Below are 25,899 nucleotides of genomic sequence, written 5' to 3'. Positions count from 1 at the left end.
CATTTCCTTCATGGTGAAAAAGATTTGACCAAGTGTTGTAAGACTGGTTACCTGGACACAGATTACACCTATTGTCCTGGGCCTGGTTTCCCATCCCAAAAGCATTTTAAGGCTAAGTTCATCGTTAGAACCTTAGTAGGAATATCATTAAATCTCCAAGCTGTTTCCCAAAAACATTGTTATTAACGTTGCACTTAAGCTCTTGCAAGCTAACACCTGCCTCAGACCACTCGTACAGCAGCTAAGTGCGTCGTTAGATGCTTTTTTGCCCTCCAGCGTCACTTTATACACAGAAGATCTCCACAAGACATAGATTCACTGTGTTTATCCATCTCTTTGACCACAATAACATCAACATTAAGTTGACTACAAATACAATGTTGCCTTTCAAACAAGCAAAGGATAAAAAGATGCTTCAAATGAAAATGAAGATGACTGCATTAAAATATAAATGGTCTACCTACAGTATATGCCTATATATAATTCAATTTAGTTTTATTTTGCTATTTGTCTACTGTCCAATTTTTGCCTTAATATATTTCTTGATGTGTTGCCTAACATGAGCAATGATGTGCCAAATCTTGATGTAATGCAGTATAAAGTAAGCATTAGAATAAGCAGCCTCAATATTTGCAGCCATGGTTGATAATATCTCTCTAGGAGCTGATTGGTCCCTGCTGAAAGCCCCTCCCCCCAGCATAGACCAGCATACATTTCAAACTGGTCCATGCTGGTAAGATGCTGGTCTGTCAGAGCAGTTCACAATAAAAAATAAAAAGTTTGAACAGTGCTTGGGCATAACAATGAGGACATTGATGAAAGAATGGGAATGAGGAAATACAGAGGTACTGGTAAGGTAATGGCAGAAAGGTACTAAACCACTCTTTTTGAAGGCGTTTAATAACCGAGTCATATGTTTCCAGGCTTTTATATTGCAACTTTGTATTACAGGCTATATAACCATCACAGCTTGACATACAATACACCGTTTTTGACTTCTCGAAAACTGATTAACATGGTTCAATTTAGCTGACAATGTCAAGGATCTGTTGGCCAAGGCCAGGAGGGCCACACTTGAAATGAGGTACCAAATACCTTATCCCTGTATTCACTGCTTCTAAGAGACTTTATTGCATGTTACAAATAGCTGAAGTAAAAATGTATCTTTACAATGTAATAATTAAGGTTTCACTGTAGAAACATAATGTAAAATGGATTCCTTCACCTGATGAAAGAAAAATAAACTGCAAAAATAAGCACATTGTTGTCGTGCGCTACCCTGAAATCTCTGAAACTTCTATGGCTGCTTTTCATAACAGAAAGACATCTCAAAGTGCTTACCCTCCTAGGCCCTTAACACTCTACTTTCTCACAGGCTAATGTTAGCAAGTTTAAGAGAGCTGGTGGGAATGTTTTGTGATTTCAAAGTCATTAAAAAACACAGTATTTGATTTAAAGACCTATCGCACACACATACCAAAACAATAAAAATCTCACTAGAAACTAGAAATCAGGAAACCTGTGATTAACAACAGTTGAACACTGTAAATCCAGGTGTTTACATAACTGAACACAACTAAAAACTTTTCTGTAACACTTTGAACACTTCAAGGTATTTATAATTTCAATAAAAAAATGCAGTGTTTAGATTGTAAACACCAGAACATATTTATTTGCTAAAACACTTTTTAAACAATTGAACACATTATTTTATAATAATATATAATATAATAATATAATATTATTATTATTTTAACACTGTAGGTGTAACGGCATTCTTCCTCCTCTTCTGAGGAGGAGTAGCGAGAAGGATCGGAGGACCAATGCGCAGCGTGGTAAATGTCCATAACGTTTACTTACAGACAAACTGAACACTACAACACAATAAACGTGAAACGAACGAAACCGAAACAGTACTGTGGCAACAAACACTCACACGGAAACAAACACCCACAAACCAAAAGTGAAACCCAGGCTACCTAAGTATGATTCTCAATCAGAGACAACTAATGACACCTGCCTCTGATTGAGAACCATACTAGGCTGAACTCAAAACCCCAACATAGAAAAACACACATAGACTGCAAACCCCAACTCACGCCCTGACCATACTAAATAAAGACAAAACAAAGGAAATTAAGGTCAGAACGTGACAGTAGGGTTCGTGTAAAACTGCATATGTATATTTCCCAGTATGCCTTTAAAGTGAATATGAGTGATACCCACCCATGACTGTGTTTGTTAGTGGCATAGTTAAGGTTGATGTGTTCAAGAACTTCCAGTACTGAAATGTTTACTGACTTTACTGTTTTATCAATTAAAGGTGAACCCCTTTTAGACCACTTTATACATTTCATACGGCCTTTAGTTATGGCCTAGTTATCCTCGACATTATGGCCTAGTTATCCTCGACATTGTGGTCTGAAAATCCTGTCTCATGTGCCAGATCAGACCTGCAAGTCACAATACACTGATTTATGAAGTGATTTACTTTTTCGTATTTGAGTCCAACCAGAGACAGAATTTCCATTTTATCACCCACAAACTGCACTCAAAACGACTGCTATAGTGAAATACCTACAGTTGAAGTCAGAAGTTTACATACACCTTAGCCAAATACAGTGCCTTGCGAAAGTATTCGGCCCCCTTGAACTTTGCGACCTTTTGCCACATTTCAGGCTTCAAACATAAAGATATAAAACTGTATTTTTTTGTGAAAAATCAACAACAAGTGGGACACAATCATGAAGTGGAACGACATTTATTGGATATTTCAAACTTTTTTAACAAATCAAAAACTGAAAAATTGGGCGTGCAAAATTATTCAGCCCCTTTTACTTTCAGTGCAGCAAACTCTCTCCAGAAGTTCAGTGAGGATCTCTGAATGATCCAATGTTGACCTAAATGACTAATGATGATAAATACAATCCATCTGTGTGTAATCAAGTCTCCGTATAAATGCACCTGCACTGTGATAGTCTCAGAGGTCCGTTAAAAGAGCAGAGAGCATCATGAAGAACAAGGAACACACCAGGCAGGTCCGAGATACTGTTGTGAAGAAGTTTAAAGCCGGATTTGGATACAAAAAGATTTCCCAAGCTTTAAACATCCCAAGGAGCACTGTGCAAGCGATAATATTGAAATGGAAGGAGTATCAGACCACTGCAAATCTACCAAGAACTGGCCGTCCTTCTAAACTTTCAGCTCATACAAGGAGAAGACTGATCAGAGATGCAGCCAAGAGGCCCATGATCACTCTGGATGAACTGCAGAGATCTACAGCTGAGGTGGGAAACTCTGTCCATAGGACAACAATCAGTCGTATATTGCACAAATCTGGCCTTTATGGAAGAGTGGCAAGAAGAAAGCCATTTCTTAAAGATATCCATAAAAAGTGTTGTTTAAAGTTTGCCACAGGCCACCTGGGAGACACACCAAACATGTGGAAGAAGGTGCTCTGGTCAGATGAAACCAAAATGGAACTTTTTGGCAACAATGCAAAACGTTATGTTTGGCGTAAAAGCAACACAGCTCATCACCCTGAACACACCATGCCCACTGTCAAACATGGTGGTGGTAGCATCATGGTTTGGGCCTACTTTTCTTCAGCAGGGACAGGGAAGATGGTTAAAATGGATGGGAAGATGGATGGAGCCAAATACAGGACCATTCTGGAAGAAAACCTCATGGAGTCTGCAAAAGACCTGAAACTGGGACGGAGATTTGTCTTCCAACAAGACAATGATCCAAAACATAAAGCAAAATCTACAATGGAATGGTTCAAAAATAAACATATCCAGGTGTTAGAATGACCAAGTCAAAGTCCAGACCTGAATCCAATCGAGAATCTGTGGAAAGAACTGAAAACTGCTGTTCACAAATGCTCTCCATCCAACCTCACTGAGCTCGAGCTGTTTTGCAAGGAGGAATGGGAAAAAAATGGAGTCTCTCGATGTGCAAAACTGATAGAGACATACCCCAAGCGACTTACAGCTGTAATCGCAGCAAAAGGTGGCGTTGCAAAGTATTAACTTAAGGGGGCTGAATAATTTTGCACGCCCAATTTTTCAGTTTTTGATTTGTTAAAAAAGTTTGAAATATCCAATAAATGTCGTTCCACTTCATGATTGTGTCCCACTTGTTGTTGATTCTTCACAAAAAAATACAGTTTTATATCTTTATGTTTGAAGCCTGAAATGTGGCAAAAGGTTGCAAAGTTCAAGGGGGCCGAATACTTTCGCAAGGCACTGTATATTTGATGCAGCATTATGACAACTCAGTGACAAAATGGTAGGATTAACTGAGCTGTTCTTGTGTCATTGATACTGTAAGTCATTGGCTCAACGCAGCCTTGAAATGTGTGGACAGAGTCCAGGAGCCTAGATGACTTGGATGGACTCTGTATTTTCTTTTTCCAGGTGTCGAATTTAACCATAAAAGGGATTCCAACAGAGCTACAGTAATCTTTAGCCAGGTGTGTAATGCCAGTAGCCTGCTGAATCTTTCACACCCGTGGCCCAACAGCTACAAAGTTCCATGGCTGATGGGAAAAAACTGAGGACGGATCTATTGAAGTCATTGATAAGTCATTGTCTCAACGCAGCCTTGAAATGCGTTTTAATTATGCTGTAGATCATGTATTAAACAACCCAGACACATCAAAGATGCACTTGTCCTTCTGATGGGAGAAAACTGAGGATGGATCCACAATAATGACCTCATATATATGTATGCAACAAGACACTAAAGTAATTCTGGAGAAGAAAAAAAACATAGCAAAGGAATACGTTTTTGGGCCTAAATGCAAAGACTTATGTTTGGGGCAAATCAGACACAACATCACTGAGTAACATCCTCCTTATTTTCAAGCATGGTGGTGGCTGCATCATGCTTATGAGTATGCTTGACATCAGCAAAGACTGGGGAGCTTTTCAGGATGAAAAGAAACAGGATGGAGCTAAGCACAGGCAAAATCCTAGAAGAAAACGTGCTTCAGTCTGTTTTACACCAGAGACTGGTAGAGGAATTCACCTTTCAGCAGAACAATAACCTACAACAAAGCCAAATCTACATTGGAGTTTCTTACCAAGACGACAGTGAATGTTCCTGTGGCCAAGTTAGTTTAGTCTTGATTTTAAGGTTTTACTGCTAACCTACAAAGCATTACATGGGCTTGCTCCTACCTATCTCTCTGATTTGGTCCTGCCGTACATACCTACACGTACGCTACGGTCACAAGACGCAGGCCTCCTAATTGTCCCTAGAATGTCTAAGCAAACAGCTGGAGGCAGGGCTTTCTCCTATAGAGCTCCATTTTTATGGAACGGTCTGCCTACCCATGTCAGAGAAGCAAACTCGGTCTCAACCTTTAAGTCTTTACTGAAGACTCATCTCTTCAGTGGGTCATATGATTGAGTGTAGTCTGGCCCAGGAGTGGGAAGGTGAACGGAAAGGCTCTGGAGCAACGAACCGCCCTTGCTGTCTCTGCCTGGCCGGTTCCCCTCTTTCCACAGGGATTCTCTGCCTCTAACCCTATTACAGGGGCTGAGTCACTGGCTTACTGGGGCTCTCTCATGCCGTCCCTGCAGGGGGTGCGTCACCTGAGTGGGTTGATTCACTGTGGTGGTCATCCTGTCCCCCCACTTGGGCTGTGCCGTGGCGGAGATCTTTGTGGGCTATACTCGGCCTTGTCTCAGGATGGTAAGTTGGTGGTTGAAGATATCCCTATAGTGGTGTGGGGGCTGTGCTTTGGCAAAGTGGGTGGGGTTATATCCTTCCTGTTTGGCCCTGTCCGGGGGTGTCCTCGGATGGGGCCACAGTGTCTCCTGTCCCCTCCTGTCTCAGCCTCCAGTATTTATGCTGCAGTAGTTTGTGTCGGTCGGGGGGCTAGGGTCAGTTTGTTATATCTGGAGTACTTCTCCTGTCCTATTCGGTGTCCTGCGTGAATCTAAGTGTGCGTTCTCTAATTCTCTCCTTCTTTCTCTCTCTCAGAGGACCTGAGCCCTAGGACCATGCCCCAGGACTACCTGACATGATGACTCCTTGCTGTCCCCGGTCCACCTGACTGTGCTGCTGCTCCAGTTTCAACTGTTCTGCCTTGTTATTATTCGACCATGCTGGTCATTTATGAACATTTGAACATCTTGGCCATGTTCTGTTATAATCTCCACCCGGCACAGCCAGAAGAGGACTGGCCACCCCACATAGCCTGGTTCCTCTCTAGGTTTCTTCCTAGGTTTTGGCTTTCTAGGGAGTTTTTCCTAGCCACCGTGCTTCTACACCCGCATTGCTTGCTGTTTGGGGTTTTAGGCTGGGTTTCTGTACAGCACTTTGAGATATCAGATGATATAAATAAATGTGATTTAAATCTGCTTTAAAATCTATGGCAAGGCTTGAAAATGGCCATGTAGCCATGAACCCCAACACCTTGACAGAGCTTGACTAATTTTGCACAATACAGGTGTCCAAAGCTCTTAGAAGACTTAACCAAGAGTCACAGCTGTAATGGCTGCCAAGGGTGTTTCTAACCTGTATTTACTCAGGGGGGTGAATGCTTATCCAATAAAGTATAATTAGTGTTAGATTTTTTATTAATCTTTAAAAAGAAATGTTAGGATTTTTACTCAACGTTGACAAGAGTATTTTCAGTAGCTTGTTGACAAAAAAAAGTACAACTAAATTAATTTTAATCCCATTTTGTAAACCAACAAAATGTGAAAAAGGTTCAAGGGGGTGTAGACTTTCTTTAAGCCCTGTACATGTAAATAATACAGCAAAGCGAATGTATGAAAAAAGATCTTTATTCAAAATGGCACATTAAGATAATACATAGAGGACAGAAAACACTGACAACATGAGAACAACAACTATAATTGTTATTATGCGAATAACTCCCCATTTAAAAGACGAGAGAAATTTCAAAGGAAACCAAAATACATGTACATTTAAAGATCCGCACCACATCTAAACAAGAGCTATATTTGATAAATATATTGTTATGGTCCAACCTAAAACATCTCAATATTTTCTCTGATACTTTTACAGAAAAAAATGACAGAAAAACAGATGATTGAGAGAGCGGTTCAAACACTTCTAGCAATATACAGCAGTAACCATGACAAAAAGTCCAAAGAAAACATGAATGACTTATGAAAAAGGGATAAAGATGGCAGGAACCACCTGGAATGATGGTTAAAAATGTAAAAGTCCAAAAAAGGGTTCAATAGAGTAGCACTGAGTTAATTTGCTCCACTAGGAACTTAAAATGTTAATGTCAAGTCAGTCAACCCTAATAAATGCAAAATATAAAACAGGAATGATGAGGTTGGATAATATAACCAAACTTTTTTCAGAGCTTCAATACAAAAAGTCAGTGATCAACGGAAAGAGGTTTAGCATGAACATTCTATTCACCATATGGTTAACATTTTCAGAATTCTGTAGTAGGATTGACAACTATTTATATTTTGATGTAAAAACACTGGTATTGGGTGGCAGCTCTAGCTACAATTGCTTTTTCAGAGACAACTGCAGAGAGATGTGCCTGGTCTTTCAATGACAGTTGAAAAACAAATCCCTTGCTGTCCTCATGGCTATCATTCTACACACTATTTTTGTGTAGCTATTTATTTAATTAAAGAGTGAGTTATCAATTTAAATACTCAAAACAACAAATTAGTAACGTTGCTGACTGCGTACACTGGTGTTCTATTCTCCCAATGCAGTCCGGCTAAAAGTAACCAGGAGGTTACATATTATTTTATTCAAAATGCATTCAAAATAATTGACATTGATTTAATTTAAGCAGTTGTTCATCCATCAGAAAAAAAGTTCATTCAAATATACAATCATATTTACACATATCTGTGCTATCAATGATACTGCAGCAAAAATACTAATCGTTTATTATTATTATTTTAAATATGCCTGCCTGAATGCCCACTTGTTTTTCTCAACGGGGTTCAGTCTTTCATCATCTATGAAGTAACATATTGTTTGAAATGTCTAACCATTATTCATCTGAAGCTCATCTAGGGACTCTGGAAATGAGTGCAAGCCAACCCTTAACTCTTGTCTTGATAACTCAATGTTTAGTGTTCTGTTCCCAGCAAATAAATCTATAATTTTCCATAACAATTTGTCATCACCCTAAGGAGAGGCCTTAACGGTACATCCGATCACCTCATACGTATGTCCCATTACTTTGCTCAACTTCATTTTCATTATGTGACATGTTGGACCAATGTCTGGAATCATCTCCATTCCCCCCCTCCCTCTCAGAACCAGAGGCTTGGGATGATTGAGAACCACAACAGGTTGGTTTGGGCCTGGTTGCTTCACCAGCTGGTCTTCTTTCAGTGGAGTTGGGCAGATAATAACCCTGTCACCTGTGGTATCGAACAGGTGGGTGAAAGTCTTTGACCCAGATACCATGTCTCGTCGTCTTCTTTTCTTCCTTCGTTGGTTCAACTCAGGTGCACAATGTTGAAGGCTACTTTCCTCTTCTACTCGTATCCTTTTCAATGAGAGCTTCAGGCAGGAAGAGAGTCTACCAGAAATGTCACGCTTGTTTGCTGAACTTTTCCAGTGTCTGGGGACTGACCCTTTTTCAGTGTTAATTTGGCCAATCCAACTGTCCCGTGTGTTTACTGTTTTTTTGGCCACATTTTGAGGACTTTTTTTCATATTCAAAACTGTTTTCTTGTGAAGCTTTATTGTAACACTGTTATTTCCCCCCTTGGTGCTCAAGGGATTACTTGTTAGTGATTGGGTGTGTCTAGAACATTGAGCACTCTGCATCTGGTGACAGGCTTTTGAGGTCATTTGAGGTGCATGAACAGAGGACAAACCCTCAGGGGCCACATCAGTGTTTCCTGGATTTATCTTGTGTTCATGCCCTTTGCACACTGCTGTTGTCTTAGCAGGTGTGAGGATCAAAGAATTCTTGACATTTCCTTGCTCTACCGTTGCAGAGGGTGAATTGTTACCCAGAGCTATGGTCCGAAGAGCCACCGCCAAGAGTTGAGGGCTACTTAGAGAAAATACAGCTGAAATGACTGGGAAACCTTTTGGTCCTGGCACATCATCTACTAATGGATTCTCAGATTGAGTCCAACCAGAGGTGTTTGAGTCAGCCACATGACAAGTCTCATCCTCTTTAGGTTGGTTTGTTGGAGAGGGAATGACCAGGGTGCTACTTCTAGGGTTGCACAATACAAGAGACGACATTGCAGCAGGTGCAACAGAGGGTGATTTGGTGCCATTGACGTTTCCCATCATGGACACACTCGAGACAGCTGTAAATGAAGTTAAGCGTTCAGATTTTTGCACAGAATCACAGTTCTCTTCCTTCACTTCCTCTTTCTTTATCTCAAATGGCTGATTTACATCTTTCACCATCACCAGCAACTCTTCAGAGTGTTTTTTCAGTTGTATGCCATTTGTGTTGAGGGCAGTTGTTAAATCCTTTTGTTTCTGGTTATTTATTTGTCGGGTTGATATGTTGGCTGGGCAAGTTCTCTTCTTCACTGGCTTTTCTCTAGTTGGAGTGGCGTTGGACATCGATGATTTACACAAAGTGGCATTTTGTGAGGTTGTGGTCCGACAGGCTTTCGCTACAGACCCATTAGATTGTTGTGAGACAAGTCTCAACTTTAGTTCCTTGGTGCCATTGACTGTTTTCACCTCAACAAGTTCAACAAGGCAGCCAGGGGGGATGGTCCCCACTTCAGGGAAAGAGACAGTCAAAGGCCTGTTGTGTTGAATTGGTTCATTTAAAGGTGCCAACAGCTCCACCTCTACTTTGGGCAATATGTTTGCATCCAGTGTCCCATCCATAGGTCTTCCTTCATCCACTCTGGTTGTGATATTCTTAGTGTGCAAAGGTGCGACCCTTGCATTTAAGATCCCTGATAATGTGGGATCTCTGGGCAGAGCACTGGGGAGAGAGGCCGGTTTGGGAGCTCTGGGCAAAGCAATGGATACTTTCTCAGGAGGCGCATTGTGTATTCGCTTCATATGCATTTCAACATAGTCTTTCTTCACAGCTCTATAATCACAGAACTGACACTTGAAGGGGTGTACTCTGGTGTGCTGTTCTACATGGTGGTTTAATTCGGCCTCGCTGTATGAGACATGATTACAATAGAAGCAGTAAAATCTCATTACCGCATGCTCCATAATATGGCTGCTGTAATCATCAAAATCTGTGGTCAAAAAGCGACATTTCTCACAAAACCAAACTTTTGAGTTTTTGAATTTGGAATTTACCACACACTCAAAGTCAAACTCATCTGGCCTTCTTGAATCCTGCACAAATGAAATGTGAGTGTTTTGATTTGCAGGACTCCCATTTGATAGGTTGCTCAGACCTGCTACTCCAGGTTGGGATGTCGTCTTCCTTCCTGTGTAGAGAACAGAATAATAAAAATTAGTGTTGATTTATGCCCCAAAAATACATTTATTAACAACGACTGTACCCTAAATAGGTTGGAAATAACGCATGGCCCAATGACTTTACCTGCTAGCAGCATGTATTCCGTGTCCAAATAGACAGCCATACTCTGTAGACCGTTCTGATTGGATAATCTCAGTTTGAATTGCCGAGCAGTGAATAAGAAACTATTCAAACCCGTTTTTAGATGCTACCCCTCCCCAAATCTAAATCGAATATGGATATCAATTATTTGTTTTTGCACACACCTGTCGGTGGTTCACCTGTCTGTTGTTAGTTAATGAGTCCCGCAAAACGGTCAGGTGCTCTCCCAGACAGGGGCTGCATCTAAAAACGGGATTGAATAGTTTGTTGCTCACTGCTCTGTGTTGCAAACGGCAATTCTCCATTCAGAACAGTCTACCGATTATGGATGTAGCTTCGGGACACACGCTGCCAATAGCTAGGCATTGTACCATGAGTTATCTTGAAATCAATCGTTATGCCCTTATATTAATGCAATAATTAAAATCAAAGGTTTAATGTTGGGCTAGTGCCTATGTTGATTTGGGATCATGCAACCACATGTCAACATTTAGATGAATGGACATATCAATCCATATAGATACGCTTTTTTCACTTTGTAAACAACGTCAATGTAAACAAACACTATAGTCTCAAAACATGGTTCATCTTTCTGTGCTACCTAGGCATCGCGTCGCCTCCTATTAGAGAAGAACCCTTACCGCTGACCTTCTCCAAAGCGTTTTGAAGAAGCAAGTAGAAAATCAATGAATCGAGAAATAACTATGAATTTGAGTGGTTACATTTCTCCAGCCCCACCCTCTTTTTACCATGAAATTGGCGTTTTCTCGCGTTGTTGTTGTATGGACTGCAGATTGCCCCTTCATCGAATTGAAAATGTTTAATAATAATTTGAATTGTATATCCCATGGCTGTTTTCCACGAGATTAAAACCGACAGAGGATGCTACGTTAGCCTAGCTATATTAGCATGTGACAATTTTGGGTGAACAAACCTTTGTTGACATTTTGACTTTGTGCCGTCATGTTCTGCTACATTTGGGACGCGCTGACTTCCATACGCCAACGAGTGGATTTCAAAGGCTTGAAATAATCACAACATTTACAGCAAATACAATTTCAGCAGTTACGATGTTGCGTTTCTCCGTATTTTTCTGCACATTCTTTCAGGTCATGTTGCCAGGTCAAGCTGAAATTTCAGGCGAAATGACCACTCAAAACCCGCCCAAAGGACAAGAAAACGAACCCTTTTTTTGCACGACAGGAGTTGCCACATTTATACAATAAAACCTTTTTCCATATCGTTATCGACATAACGTTAACGATATGAGAAGCTAAATTCGGTTTTCCTCAAAATAATATTTGTGAGCTATGATATAATGTAATATAGGAATTTGAACATGTTCAAGAGAAAATACAATTTACCCTTATTAAATTCGCCAGATAATTTTCCATCAATGGATGTCGACTTAACTCGTTTGACTGCTATTATTAAGCAATAAGGCACAAGGGGGTATGTACCATGGCCAAGGGCTGTGCATACATTTGTTAGCAGTGGTATGTATATTGGCCATATACCACAAACCCCCTGAGTGCCTTATTGCTATTATAAACTGGTTACCTGCATAATTAGAACAGTAAAACAAAAACAAATTGTCATACCCATGGTATATGGTCTGATATACAACGGCTTTCAGCCAATCAGCATTCAGGGCTCGAACGAGACAATAATTTGTGCCAGGTGTGATATCCCTCCTGAATAGCTCGGGCTAACGTTCCTATCAACTCAGTAAAGTCAGCAGGCTAGTCTTTAAAAAATGTTTTTATTGGTATATAACTGTTATGAAAGTTGTATTGTCAATTTTGTTTTGTATTTAAACGTGTACATGACAACGCAACAAAATGTCCTCATGGGGACAATAAAGTCAGTAAGTAAGAACCACCCAGTTTATAATTGTAAATAAATCCCCTTTGTGCATGTGTTTAACTACAGAAAAATCCGACAGGAGAGTTTGAGTGATGAAAGCTGGACAGAGGATCTCAAAATCCCTGAGCAAGAAATACTTGGATGAAGATTATTTTTAAACTAATGTTAGGCTATTTTCTATCAATTGTGCTATTATGTACCCGATATTAAGTCTACAGACCGTTATAAATGGACAATTTGCAAGATTGACTTGTCATTGCAATAGGCATAGGCTACAGACTAAAATCTGGGTTTATGATTGTAATTCAACTTTGCTATGGTTTGCTTAGATAAAGACAGTTAGCCTATATCCCATGATAGGACTACATCTAATTTCAGATAGCCTACAGTAGCCTAGACAAGATGTAAACTGAACGATTTAGCAGCTTGCTAAATTACCACAGACAAATTTATTCAACATGAATAGCAAGGCGATTTCGAGGTAAGTGCTTGTGTTTCCCAATAGCCTACTGGAATAGGCTACTGGGTTCATCATTTAAATCATTGAATTAAAAAACACACATATATATACACACACACATATATACACATATATATATATACACACATATATACATATATACACACACATATATATATATATACACATATATACACACATATATACATATATATATATATACACACACACATATATATATATATACACACACACATATATATATATACACACACATATATATATATACACACACATATATATACACACACACATATATATACACACACACATATATATACACACACATATATATACAAACACACATATATACACACACATATATATACACACACATATTTATACACACACACATATATATACACACACACACATATATATACACACACACATATATACACATATACAGTGCCTTGCGAAAGTATTTGGCCCCCTTGAACTTTGCGACCTTTTGCCACATTTCAGGCTTCAAACATAAAGATATAAAACTGTATTTTTTTGTGAAGAATCAACAACAAGTGGGACACAATCATGAAGTGGAACGACATTTATTGGATATTTCAAACTTTTTTAACAAATCAAAAACTGAAAAATTGGGCGTGCAAAATTATTCAGCCCCTTTACTTTCAGTGCAGCAAACTCTCTCCAGAAGTTCAGTGAGGATCTCTGAATGATCCAATGTTGACCTAAATGACTAATGATGATAAATACAATCCACCTGTGTGTAATCAAGTCTCCGTATAAATGCACCTGCACTGTGATAGTCTCAGAGGTCCGTTAAAAGCGCAGAGAGCATCATGAAGAACAAGGAACACACCAGGCAGGTCCGAGATACTGTTGTGAAGAAGTTTAAAGCCGGATTTGGATACAAAAAGATTTCCCAAGCTTTAAACATCCCAAGGAGCACCGTGCAAGCGATAATATTGAAATGGAAGGAGTATCAGACCACTACAAATCTACCAAGACCTGGCCGTCCCTCTAAACTTTCAGCTCATACAAGGAGAAGACTGATCAGAGATGCAGCCAAGAGGCCCATGATCACTGGATGAACTGCAGAGATCTACAGCTGAGGTGGGAGACTCTGTCCATAGGACAACAATCAGTCGTATATTGCACAAATCTGGCCTTTATGGAAGAGTGGCAAGAAAGCCATTTCTTAAAGATATCCATAAAAAATGTTGTTTAAAGTTTGCCACGACACCTGGGAGACACACCAAACATGTGGAAGAAGGTGCTCTGGTCAGATGAAACCAAAATGGAACTTTTTGGCAACAATGCAAAACGTTATGTTTGGCGGTAAAAGCAACATAGCTCATCACCCTGAACACACACCATCCCCACTGTCAAACATGGTGGTGGCAGCATCATGGTTTGGGCCTGCTTTTCTTCAGCAGGGACAGGGAAGATGGTTGAAATTGATGGGAAGATGGATGGAGCCAAATACAGGACCATTCTTGAAGAACCTGATGGAATCTGAGACTGGGACAGAGATTTGTCTTCCATCAAGACAATGATCCAAAACATAAAGCAAAATCTACAATGGAATGGTTCAAAAATAAACATATCCAGGTGTTAGAATAGCCAAGTCAAAGTCCAGACCTGAATCCAATCGAGAATCTGTGGAAAGAACTGAAAACTGCTGTTCACAAATGCTCTCCATCCAACCTCACTGAGCTCGAGCTGTTTTGCAAGGAGGAATGGGGAAAAAATTCAGTCTCTCGATGTGCAAAACTGATAGACATACCCCAAGCGACTTACAGCTGTAAAAGGTGGCGCTACAAAGTATTAACTTAAGGGGGCTGAATAATTTTGCACGCCCAATTTCAGTTTTTGATTTGTTAAAAAGGTTTGAAATATCCAATAAATGTCGTTCCACTTCATGATTGTGTCCCACTTGTTGTTGATTCTTCACAAAAAAATACAGTTTTATATCTTTATGTTTGAAGCCTGAAATGTGGCAAAATGTCGCAAAGTTCAAGGGGGGCGAATACTTTAGCAAGGCACTGTATATATATATATATACACACACATATATTATATAGATATATATATACACACACACACATATATATATATATATACACACACATTTCCAATCGGGCAGCCCCAAGAATTGAGCATGCATAAATCACTTAGCTTGGTGCTGTTTTCTTTAAAGTTAACATTAGAATGCAGTTTAAACCACTTTAAACCACCACTGCGTTCAAACTCGTTTTCCAGTGCATTGTCTTCATTATTTATTGATGTGCACCAGTTCTAGCTTAATTTATGTTTTACGGGAAAAGGGTTGGAAATAGTTGTCTCCATTTTGACAATCTAAATAGCCTACCTATAAATGGTAAAAAGTTGCCACAACGTGCGCGTGCTGCTCCCTCTACATGACTCCGTGAATAACAGTAGTACTCACTCCACAATAGCCTACCTCCCTCCCCCTGACAGTCAGCAGCAGGTCACAGTGAAATATATATGTTTCAATAGAAATGCCATGGCGGCCGCGGTGTAAATTAGAAATAGTTCAAAAACCCGCAACCAATACATTTTCACCCGCGAAATCGTTTTCTAAATAGCCTAACTATCAGGAAAATTACATACATGGCAACACTGTTTCAGGTTGAAGAAAGCTCTGAAGGCCTACGGAGGAAATGCGTGCGGGTCGAAAGAGATTTTGATTGGCTCCGATGGTCACGCGTGATCAACTCGAGTTAACCCCTAGCGTGATTAACATATACGTCCTATATTTTCGTAGTTTATCCAGCTGAAATATCACTGGAGCTATCATCCAAAAACGGCATTCCATAGCTAATTTAGGAATAATTAGTGAAACATTACGCATATGTTTCCTTCAAATTGCCCATATCTTTCTATAGCCTATAAGGTTTCGATCTTTTATTTTGAAAGGTCCTTTCTATCGGCTCAGGAAGTAGCTTTATTTTGTAAGCAGCATGTTGTATACACTTTGTTTCCATCCATTAAATGTGTTAAAGACGCGTTATGTTAATATGAAATAAACTACAGACCGTGAAACATGCAGTGGGTCAAAATATGCAGACAGTCGCTTTCAAGCACTGTGAACACGACTTTGACAGTGGCACTGTCTAGGTGAGTCTCTTTTCTCAGTCAACTTGAACTGTTTTTCTATGAATCAGTGAATAGTTGACTAATACATTTTCAGCCATCTCCGTGCATGATAAAAAATCAAATGAAGTTGTCCCCCATGTGGTGGCTTTAGCTATTCATATAAGATAGCCCTTAGGATGATGACACTGCTGATATTATATAGGTATTATCCTTCCATTAAAAAGGGTAGACTAGGCCTATATTTTGATATTCATTTACCATTCATTCTGTCAGTGCTCCTCATATCACATATCGTAAGATTAGCCTATCATTGTAGGCTAATAGACTGCACATCACCATGACTATGTTAAAATAGTTTCTGGGATTTACAGACCATTGTTGCAATTCACAATGACTAAGCACTAGCTTTCACTTCGTGGATTGACCCTCCCATTCACCCAAACAACTGCGTCCGGTGGTGTGCGGGCTTCCTGGTTATGGCAATAATAATACCGTTTGCCCGGATGCAAGTTCTTCTTTTCTCACTCCGGCGATTGCTTCCACCCTCCTACAGACACAAACTTATCCGTCGGAGTATGGCCTCAGATGCAACAACCCGGTTCGATTTTCTAGTGATTGGAGGGGGATCTGGGGGTCTAGCCGGTGCACGCAGGGCAGCGGAGCTCGGGGCCACTGCCGCGGTGGTCGAGAGTCACAAACTCGGAGGTACCTGTGTGAGTAAAAAGTTATCCTGGTTATAGCCACTGTACTTATATAAATAGTTCAAAAAGCAACTCTGAAATGACATCGCATAGGCCTAATTTCCACTGTTCAGTCTCTGATATTCTGTAAAGTTGTCACGTGTAGTTAACGGATTCATTGCGAAGCCTCGAGACCATACTCTTTTTGTGGGATGTTTTTGTGCACAATGTTGTGGTTTGTTAGAGTTAAAAGCAATGGGCACCAATCCAGCGCACGAGCATTGTACTGGTACATAATAATTTGTTTAACAGTACTAGAGTTATGGCCACAGGTGTTCATCACCCCTTTCTCCACATTTCAGTCTATGGAAGGTAAGCTATTAAAGTTACCACATCCGTAAAGCCTGGTCTACCTTATATAGCTGTAATTAATTGTACAATCTTTTGAGCTAAAGTGTATAATGCAGGGATGGGCAACTTTGATGAGGGTGGGGGCCACAAGGTAAACATTTGAGCATTTTAGCAGCTCCTCTGTGACAGCAAAGAGAAACCTTTCATTTCAAGTTCATTTCCTGCAATTCTACACATTTTACCATGGGGCGGAGAGAATATTTCTCCAATTTAAACAAATGTCATTCTTTTCTACTCATTTTGCCATGGGGCGGAGAGAAAAAAATAGCAGTTTTACAGCTAATTTCCTGCAATTCTAGACATTTTGCCATGTGTATGAATATGAGAACTGACGATCAGTAGGCCCCAACCCGGTTGGTAATTTGACCATGCTTACTACAAGTTTAGATAGCTTGACTAATTTACCAATCTAAAAAATGTTAGCTGACATGGGCTAATTAAGTAACTGCTGATGCACAACCAAATGTCAAAATGTAATCTTGTGTATTCTAACTGAGTCCCTTCCCCAAAAGCATGTATATAAAAATAATAAAATCCTTCAAAAGCTGCCCATCCCTGGTCAAAAGTATTGCTCTCCCACACAACATACCAGAATTTCAACAATCTGAGTTGGTGCAATGCAATTTCAGAGCTGTGGCCAGTATTCTTGCAAAATGCAAGACGATTATTCGGCTCCCATTGCTTTGTGTCTCAACATCAATCACACACACCCATGTTTCTTGGGTAGGAGCATGGATGGTTCCTTTTCATACATTGCTATTATATTTCAATTACTAGATATTTAATGATGCAATGCAGTTAACTAATTCCTTGAAGGACTTGACACTTCCTGTGTTCTCTTGTTTTTTAGTCATGCTCATGTTTGTCGCCTTTTTTCTCCTTTTCTTCTTTAGGTCAATGTCGGCTGTGTCCCTAAGAAGGTATTGTTTTATAGTCAGCCTCCTGGTGGGGGGGGGGTGTATGTGTGTAAGTAGCCTAGGCACTGTTAGTAGAGTAAGTTTTGTGCTGTGTGTGGGGAATATTGAATACACATTTATTAAACACACACTATTTATAGGTATTTGTAGGGTACAGTAATAGAAAGGGCCAGAAGAATGTGATCCCGCAATTGTTTGTTTTTGGTCTCAGGTTATGTGGAATGCTGCAGTTCATGCAGAATATCTCCACGATCACTCTGACTATGGTTTTGATGGCGGACACGTTCACTTCAGCTGGGAGTAAGTATCTGACTTGAGGTCGCCACAGTTGATGGACTTGTTCTGACATCAGCCTGTCCTCTCACACCTTAAATTACTGCATCCTGTCAACTTAGTTAGAGCCCTCACACACCATTTCTAGTTTCTTTTCGCATTGACGTGTTAATGTGATATTCTTGCACAAGGCAAGCCTTTTCTTTGGTTCCTCATTCTTTCATGTGGGGGTGTTTGTGTGCGTTCATGGGTGTGCGTGTGAAAGGGTACCACACATTTCTATTGATGTGAAATGGCAAATTCATGATGAGACATTGCAGATTTTTCATGAACTGACCTGTAAGATAACAGTCAGAGGCTTTGTTAAGATGTTGTTATTTGAACTATCTGCAAGTCATGCTCCTTTTGTTCCCCATCCCGTTCTCAGTTTACATAGCAGTCTGTTGCCCAACCTTAGCCTTCCTTTGAGTTAATCTATTTGGCAACTAACTCCACACAGATTGTGTTACCCATGTGACTGGGCGTGATAGGGTAGACTAAGGAAGTGGCCACAACCAGTTAAAACTGATATCATTTAATTTGTCATGTGCAACATAACATGCTGTTTTAAAATTATTATTATGCCATCAAGCTTTTCTGTGAGCGCACCAACTTCACATATTGACATTATGTGCAACATTGGAACATATTTCGAAATTTGTGTTTATAAAATGAATTATATATTTTTATTTAACTAGTCAAGTCTGTTAAGAACAAATTCTTATTTACATTGACGGCCAAACCCTAACCCGGACGACGCTGGGCCAATTGTCCCTATGGGACTCCCAATCACGCCCGGTTGTGATACATTCTGGAATCGAACCAGGTTCTCTAGTGACACCTCTAGCACTGAGATGCAGTGCCTTAGACCGCTGCGCCACTCGGGAACACATCAGTAATCATTGGTGATAATAATGTCATCCATTAATATCAGTTTTGACTGGGGTAATTGATAATAATCGCTGCGCCACTCGGGAGCCCAAATTAAGAGGAAAATGTCTCCAGTTCTGTAATCAGTCCTTTTTTCTTTTGTGTGCAGAACTATTAAGACCAAAAGAGATGCATATGTTAGTCGGCTTAATAACATCTATCGCAACAATCTTGACAAGGTAAGCTTAAACCAGTTCACTGACTGGAGTGTATATTTTGCTTTCCCTCATCATCCATAAAACAGGTTTTGCATAGACATGCACCATAATAGCCTATATTTATGACAATTGTGTTTTTGTTCACATATTTGCACCTGGAACGGAATGGTAACTGGTCGTCTCCCATAGGCTAAAATTGAAACGATTCAGGGTCACGCCAGGTTCATTGACGGCCCTGACCCCACTGTTGAGGTGAATGGGAAGAAGTACACCGCGCCTCATATCCTCATTGCCACAGGAGGGTTCCCTTCTGTCTTGAGTGACAGTGATGTGCCAGGTAAGACTACACAATTAAATTGTATTTGTCACGTACACAGTTTACAGCAAGTATAAAAGGTGCAGCGAAATGCCTTAACATTGCGGTATGACCTAGGGTGCATATTTAAATGAACAACAACCTAAAAAAGTTATTTGTGAGAAGCGACAACCCTTTTGCCATTCTTTATCTAGCATGTAATTTGTGTCTGTTTAAGCTTCAGAAAGGGTTAATGAAGTCTTCGTTAAGTTTGAAAAGTTATGTTTAGTTTAAAGATGCACTAGGCAGAAATCTCTGCCATTTCCTGGTTGCTAAAAAATGTGAATAGTTCGCCAAATTTCAGTTTGTGACAAAACAAGCAAGCGTAGTGTAGGGAATCCTTTTACCATCTAAACCACTGTGAAATATATTTTCCATAACCCTAAATATTGTATTTTCAGCTGTTTGAAGCTGGTAAAAGACGCTAAAATGAAACTTAAGAACGGGAAGCACTGAAAAGATCTATCGCTTTGTAGACTTGCTTTCAATGAGAATTACATATGTATAACTTACATTTCTGAATTTGGTCTGGTCCCCCAAGAAGTTACATATTGTAGCTTTAAAGTATAACTTATCTTTCGATTAAGGTATTGCAGTCTACTATGTAAAATTGCTGTACCTAAACGTTTGCTATATGCTCATTGTTGCTGTTCAAATTGTAAACATGAATCTTTCTTTTTATTTTATCAAATTATTTTGACAGAATTTTTATTTATCATGAAGAAATCGTGCTTTTCAAATATAAAATGAAATAATAAGCTTGATTAAAGCTAGAATCCTTATTTGCTGCATTCATTTTTGGACTTATAAATTAATTATATATATTAATATTAATTATACCCCTTAATTCTTGAAGAATATAACTTATAAATGCCTCATGAGCTTAGTTTAACTGTTATACCGGTCAGAACCCAAAATATAAGCTTGTTTTACTACAATGTTTGTAAACAAAGTAAATGTCAACAAACACTGTATAGCCTCAAAACATGGTTAAAACGATAGTTATGACACTAAGGACGGTCAGCCCTTGCAAACAGTTCTGTCTATGATTTGAAAGTGCATACATTTCTCCAGGCCCAACCCTTAGCTTTTTAGTGAAACGGGTGGAGAGATCCTTTAAGGATTCTAGCTTTAACTTTTCATATAATTCCAGGGGCAAGTCTTGGCATCACCAGTGATGGATTTTTTGAACTTGAAAGCCTTCCTAAGTAAGTTTAATGTTGTTAAAGACAATAATTTCTATCAGATATATTGATATCTTGGCTTGGCTGTTTGACAGATTGTGTTGTGTAAGTTTGTGTTTCATCCTTTTAAATGTTTCCTCCCAACAGGCGCAGCGTCATAGTGGGAGCTGGATATATTGCTGTGGAAATGGCTGGCATCCTTTCCACACTGGGGTCCAAAACATCCATCATATGTCGTCAGACAGGGGTAAGAACCAATCCAGGCAGACATTGGCCCATATATCATCCCACAAACACGAGTGAATGTTTTTAGAGGTGTGGCATGTACAGGAGGTGGCCACAAGAGGGCATGTCTAATCCTTTTTACCTTTCCCCTACAGGTGTTGAGAAACTTCGACACCTTGATAAGCTCAAATTGCACCAAAGAATTGCAGAACTCTGGCATAGAGTTGTGGAAAAATACTCAGGTAAAAGCATTTCTTTAATGATGATAGTCTACTATTTTTCTTGTTTTGAGTAACATTATGATTATAATGCATCCAACCATTTTGACCATTAACATTTCTATGATTATAATGCATCCAACATTTTGTCAATGAATGTATGTATAACATGCACATTGTCCTTCCACTGTTATCCCAAAGTGGTCATTATTGTTTCGGTGAGATCAACTAGGTTATAGGCAGATTACGCAGAATTACTAGCTACCTTACATCCCAAATAACTACTCATTATGTGATCCTCAAGATCAAGTGATTCTGCACCTTGCCTTGCTCAAATTGATCCCCTGAAACATGCTGATAGTCTGCTATAACCTGTGTCTGCTGTCAGGTGAAGTTGGTGAGTAAGACAGGCAATGGTCTGTTGGAGGTCACACTGGTCACCAAAGACCCAGAGAAGAAGAACGAGGAGGAGAAAATCGGCACCATCCAGGAGGTAGACTGTCTGCTATGGGCCATCGGACGAGAGCCCAACACCGCCGGCCTCAACCTCAGCCAGATGGTGAGGATCACTCCTCAGACTGTTTACAAAGGTCTCTAGAAAAAAATGTGGAGATGTTGCTAAAACCTTTTTATAGTTTCTGTATGTGGCAAGGGATTCAGAAACGAGTTTGGAATGCTGTACACTGCGATTCCATTGTCTGCATTGCTCACTGTTTTCTCAGATGTTGCAAAAAGAGAAATGTCATGTTTTTAAAGCAGCTAGAGCTACATTTATGAGTGTTGTGAATAATAGTCCCAAAGATTTCAATATAAAGTACAAACCCTGTGTATGGGATGTGGCGGCTTACTGAAGGTTGGATGTCTTGTTCGACAGGGTGTGGATATTGATGAGAGAGGCTTCATCGTTGTAGATGAGTTCCAGAACACCACTCGCCAAGGGATCTATGCTGTAGGAGACGTGTGCGGGAAGGCCCTCCTTACTCCTGGTAGGCTGTTCATACACATCAGGAGTATGGCAGACAAAAAAGTGGCCATTTTGAACCATACTTGTGTCTAGTTACAGACAACTTCAACTGTATACAGCTTGCAATTCACCTAAGAATAATGTTGAATGTGAATAGATTGTCTGTAATGGATAAGGAAGAAGATAACTATAGATATAATCTCACAGTGTACCGTTGATAGTTCAGACACATTTTTGCATTGCAAATCTCAAGTGGGACATTTTTTCTGTTGGGTGTGGGCAGTCGCCATTGCAGCGGGCAGAAAGCTGGCACACAGACTGTTTGACGGCAAGGAGGATGCCAAGGTCGACTTCTCCAACATTCCAACGGTAGTTTTCAGTCACCCACCCATCGGCACGGTGGGCCTCACGGAAGGTGAGTGCGCTCTTAGCAAAGAAGTCCTCAGGTGGATGGTTCCCCTTATTGTTGGCGTGTTTCTCTGTCAGTCTGTTGGATAAATAACCAGCCTGGGCCCGGTTTCCCAATAGCAATGTAATTTAGGCTTACAAGTATTTTAACAATGCATCTTTCCCGCCATGGACGGCATTGTAACATGCATTTCCCAAAAACCATGCAAAGAGAATGTTTGCTAAGTGCATCGTTGAGGCATAGTGTGGATACTGATAGGATTGAAAGAAAGGCAGCGCTGCTCTCGGATCGGCTTTCTCCATTGGAATCTTACCTTAACATTAGAATTATTCTACAATACTGATGACGGATCAGCTCCGAGAAAGATGTTATCGCCTATGGCTGCAAATATTATTCTAATGCTTACCCTAAAATAATGCACTATATCAAGACATCATTGTGCACATGTTACATATCATAAACTATATTGAGGCAAAATTAAAATAAATAACCAGCGTATTCAAGTGCAACTTTAACAATAGTTTTGGGGAAACAGCTTGGAGAGTTAACGATGCTCCTGACGAAGGTTCTTACTATGAACATAGCCTTAAGATGCTTTTGGAAAACCGGGCCCTTGTCAAAAGTAGCAAACTTTTTAGGGAATAGGGTGCCAATTGGAACGCAACCTTGTGTTTGTGTTTTTCATTAGTAGAGAAAAGAAAAAAATATGCCATTTAGCAGACGCTTTTATCCAAAGCGACTTACAGTCATGTGTGCATACATTCTACGTATGGGTGGTCCCGGGAATCGAACCCACTACCCTGGCGTTACAAGCGCCATGCTCTACCAACTGAGCTACAGAAGGTAGCAGAAGCTGATGGTCTTACATTTGGTCTCCTTGTGTTACAGAGGAGGCGATTAAAAACAGGGGGAAGGAGAATGTGAAGTCTTACAAGACCTCCTTCACTCCCATGTATCACGCCATAACCACCAGGAAGACTCAGTGCATCATGAAGCTGGTGTGTGTGGGCAAGGAGGAGAAGGTGAGAGGCCCCTTAAACCTGGTCCTGGAGACCACGGCAGCCTAGTGGTTAGAGCGTTGGGCCAGTAACCGAAGGGTTGCTGGATCGAATCCTGAGCTGACAAGGTAAAAATCTGTTCTGCCCCTGAGCAAGGCAGCTAACTTTCTGTTCCTCTGGCACCGAAGACGTGGATGTTGATTATGGCAGCCCCCTGCACCTCTCTGATTCAGAGGGGTTGGGTTGAATGCATTTCAAGACACATTTCAGTTGACTAGGTAATCCCCCTTTCCCTCTTCCTAGTCAGTTGTACAACTGAATGCATTCAACTGAAATGTGTCTTCATTAAAATAATCCAATGTTCGAACTTGTAAACAAGGCTGCATGTTATTTCTCTCAATGGGACTCTGTGCAGACAATTGCAATGTCCGCTTTAGGTGAAAAGCCGGGAACCATTGTGGATTTGACAGCTCTTACGCAGTTCCACCTCCAAAACCGTCAAAACATCAGCTCTGCGTTTTTTGCCTAAAGCGGATCCGATTTGAATCTGGCCCTTAATGAAGCCCTTGATTTGATGAAGTAGGTGTGTTCATAGATGGGTTTGAATAAATCTTTGTTCATTTGGCACCAAACGGAAGAGACTGAAACAGGTAGGGACTTTTTTGTAAAATTGTCAATTTTTTGTCCATTTTTGTATTTATTTTACCTTTATTTCACTAGGCAAGTCAGTTAAGAACAAATTATTAATTACAATGATGGCCTACACCGTCCAAACCCGAACGATGCTGGGCCAGTTGTGTTTCGCCCTATGGGACTCGATCCAATAGGAAACTATAATTGTATTTTTCCTCTGCGATACATTTTGAATTCTACATTGCATGCCCTAATGAACACAACCCGGGATTGAAGAACACTACCCTAGACCCCACTACCCTAGACCCCTCAATATAGCTCATTGAGCAAACCATTCATGCCAGCATGTTTAGCCTGCCTCAATCTAACAAAAATGACCTATCTTTCTCCCCCCCAAGGTGGTGGGCCTTCATATGCAGGGAATTGGCTGTGATGAGATGTTGCAAGGCTTCGCAGTAGCCATCAAGATGGGGGCAACTAAAGCAGACTTTGACAAGACTATTGCCATTCACCCCACATCGTCCGAGGAGTTTGTTACGATGCGTTAACAATGCAAACATCTAGACGATCCTTAATTTCCTATACAGCACCAGCGAGAATCACTATACCAGGAAACAAGTGGCTCAAACGTCTTCTTTTGCAAGGGCTTGACAACGCAATGTTCAATAACAGCTCTCTACTTCCATTTTCTTTCATTTAAGTAACCTCTTTTGTGCACCTCGTATGAATATTTTTGAAAATGCCTAGATGGACCAAGACAATGAAGTTACTGCTTTCTTCATCTGTACTGTTGGTGTTTAAGCATTGCTTATCAATTTATTAAACATGCAAGATTTTTCTCATGACTGTGAAATGGAAGTGGGGGATCTTCTACAGGCATTGTTGTCAAGTCATTGCGTTGGGAGTAAGGATAACTCTCCTAGTGTATGTGAAACCCTGATTGTCAGTCATTGTTTTAGAACGCTGCAAACACTGCCCCCAATTACCACCACTACGAGGTCGCAATTTCACTACTACTGTATTGTAATACACATTGAATAAACCTGCAGTCTTTTCTTAAGTATTGTATCATGTTTTATTTTCGACTTCTTTGACACCTTTTTAATGCCAATTTTTAGCACTAGTTTTTGCTTACAATTTATTTTGGAATTTGGTACGCTTTCCATGTTGAATGAACTATATTTAACCAATGTATGCCTTTATGGTAGATGCAGGGCCTAAAATGTACTCTTTGGTCCACCAGCCACTGTGGCAGGTAGATTCATTTTTTTTTTATTACCATAGAAGATATTTGTTTCCTGCTAGAATTACACCCAACAAAACACAAAAATGGATGAGCATTTTTGTAATGTTTCTAAAACAAATGTATTACTAATAAGTAATTTGGTATATTATTGCATTTATTTTTAACCAAATTATTAGGAGACAAATGTTCACCTGCCCCTTTAAGTGCGGAGGTTACCGTGGTAACGGGTTTTGATTCATGTTTGTGCCTGTGAGATTG

The 25,899-nt window shown here is 40.1% G+C and overlaps 2 protein-coding genes across 8 annotated transcripts; one reads left to right on the top strand and one right to left on the bottom strand.

Moving 5' to 3' along the window:
• Nucleotides 1-6,784: 6,784 nt before the first annotated feature.
• LOC118380764 (zinc finger protein 217) lies at nucleotides 6,785-15,536 on the bottom strand. Of its 5 annotated transcripts, none has more exons than XM_052512780.1 (2): nucleotides 15,516-15,536; nucleotides 6,785-10,403 (listed from the first exon to the last, which is right to left on the bottom strand). In XM_052512780.1, the coding sequence occupies exon 2, from the start codon at nucleotides 10,177-10,179 to the stop codon at nucleotides 8,149-8,151; it is 2,031 nt and encodes a 676-aa protein (XP_052368740.1). In that variant the 5' UTR covers nucleotides 10,180-10,403; nucleotides 15,516-15,536; the 3' UTR covers nucleotides 6,785-8,148. The 5 variants fall into 5 exon arrangements, with proteins under 5 accessions (XP_052368740.1, XP_035623650.1, XP_035623643.1 ...); XM_035767757.2 differs by lacking the exon at nucleotides 15,516-15,536 and adding an exon at nucleotides 15,253-15,499; XM_035767750.2 differs by lacking the exon at nucleotides 15,516-15,536 and adding an exon at nucleotides 11,472-12,977.
• Nucleotides 15,537-15,847: 311 nt separating this feature from the next.
• On the top strand, nucleotides 15,848-25,455 carry gsr (glutathione reductase). Of its 3 annotated transcripts, XM_035767787.2 has the most exons (14): nucleotides 15,848-16,022; nucleotides 16,555-16,714; nucleotides 17,986-18,012; nucleotides 18,221-18,309; nucleotides 19,361-19,430; nucleotides 19,599-19,746; nucleotides 20,918-20,972; nucleotides 21,096-21,195; nucleotides 21,329-21,415; nucleotides 21,780-21,950; nucleotides 22,266-22,377; nucleotides 22,639-22,770; nucleotides 23,653-23,786; nucleotides 24,794-25,455. In XM_035767787.2, the coding sequence occupies exons 1-14, from the start codon at nucleotides 15,949-15,951 to the stop codon at nucleotides 24,941-24,943; spliced, it is 1,509 nt and encodes a 502-aa protein (XP_035623680.1). In that variant the 5' UTR covers nucleotides 15,848-15,948; the 3' UTR covers nucleotides 24,944-25,455. The 3 variants fall into 3 exon arrangements, 2 of the variants coding, with proteins under 2 accessions (XP_035623680.1, XP_035623675.1); XR_004824940.2 differs by lacking the exon at nucleotides 15,848-16,022 and having other exon boundaries at nucleotides 16,446-16,714; nucleotides 23,653-23,890; nucleotides 24,794-24,940; XM_035767782.1 differs by lacking the exon at nucleotides 15,848-16,022 and having other exon boundaries at nucleotides 16,446-16,714.
• Nucleotides 25,456-25,899: the final 444 nt, after the last annotated feature.

This window comes from Oncorhynchus keta, chromosome 4 (genome assembly GCF_023373465.1).
Source record: "Oncorhynchus keta strain PuntledgeMale-10-30-2019 chromosome 4, Oket_V2, whole genome shotgun sequence".
In the NCBI taxonomy this organism is placed as follows: Eukaryota; Metazoa; Chordata; class Actinopteri; order Salmoniformes; family Salmonidae; genus Oncorhynchus; species Oncorhynchus keta.
This window is presented reverse-complemented; position numbering and strand designations above follow the sequence as displayed.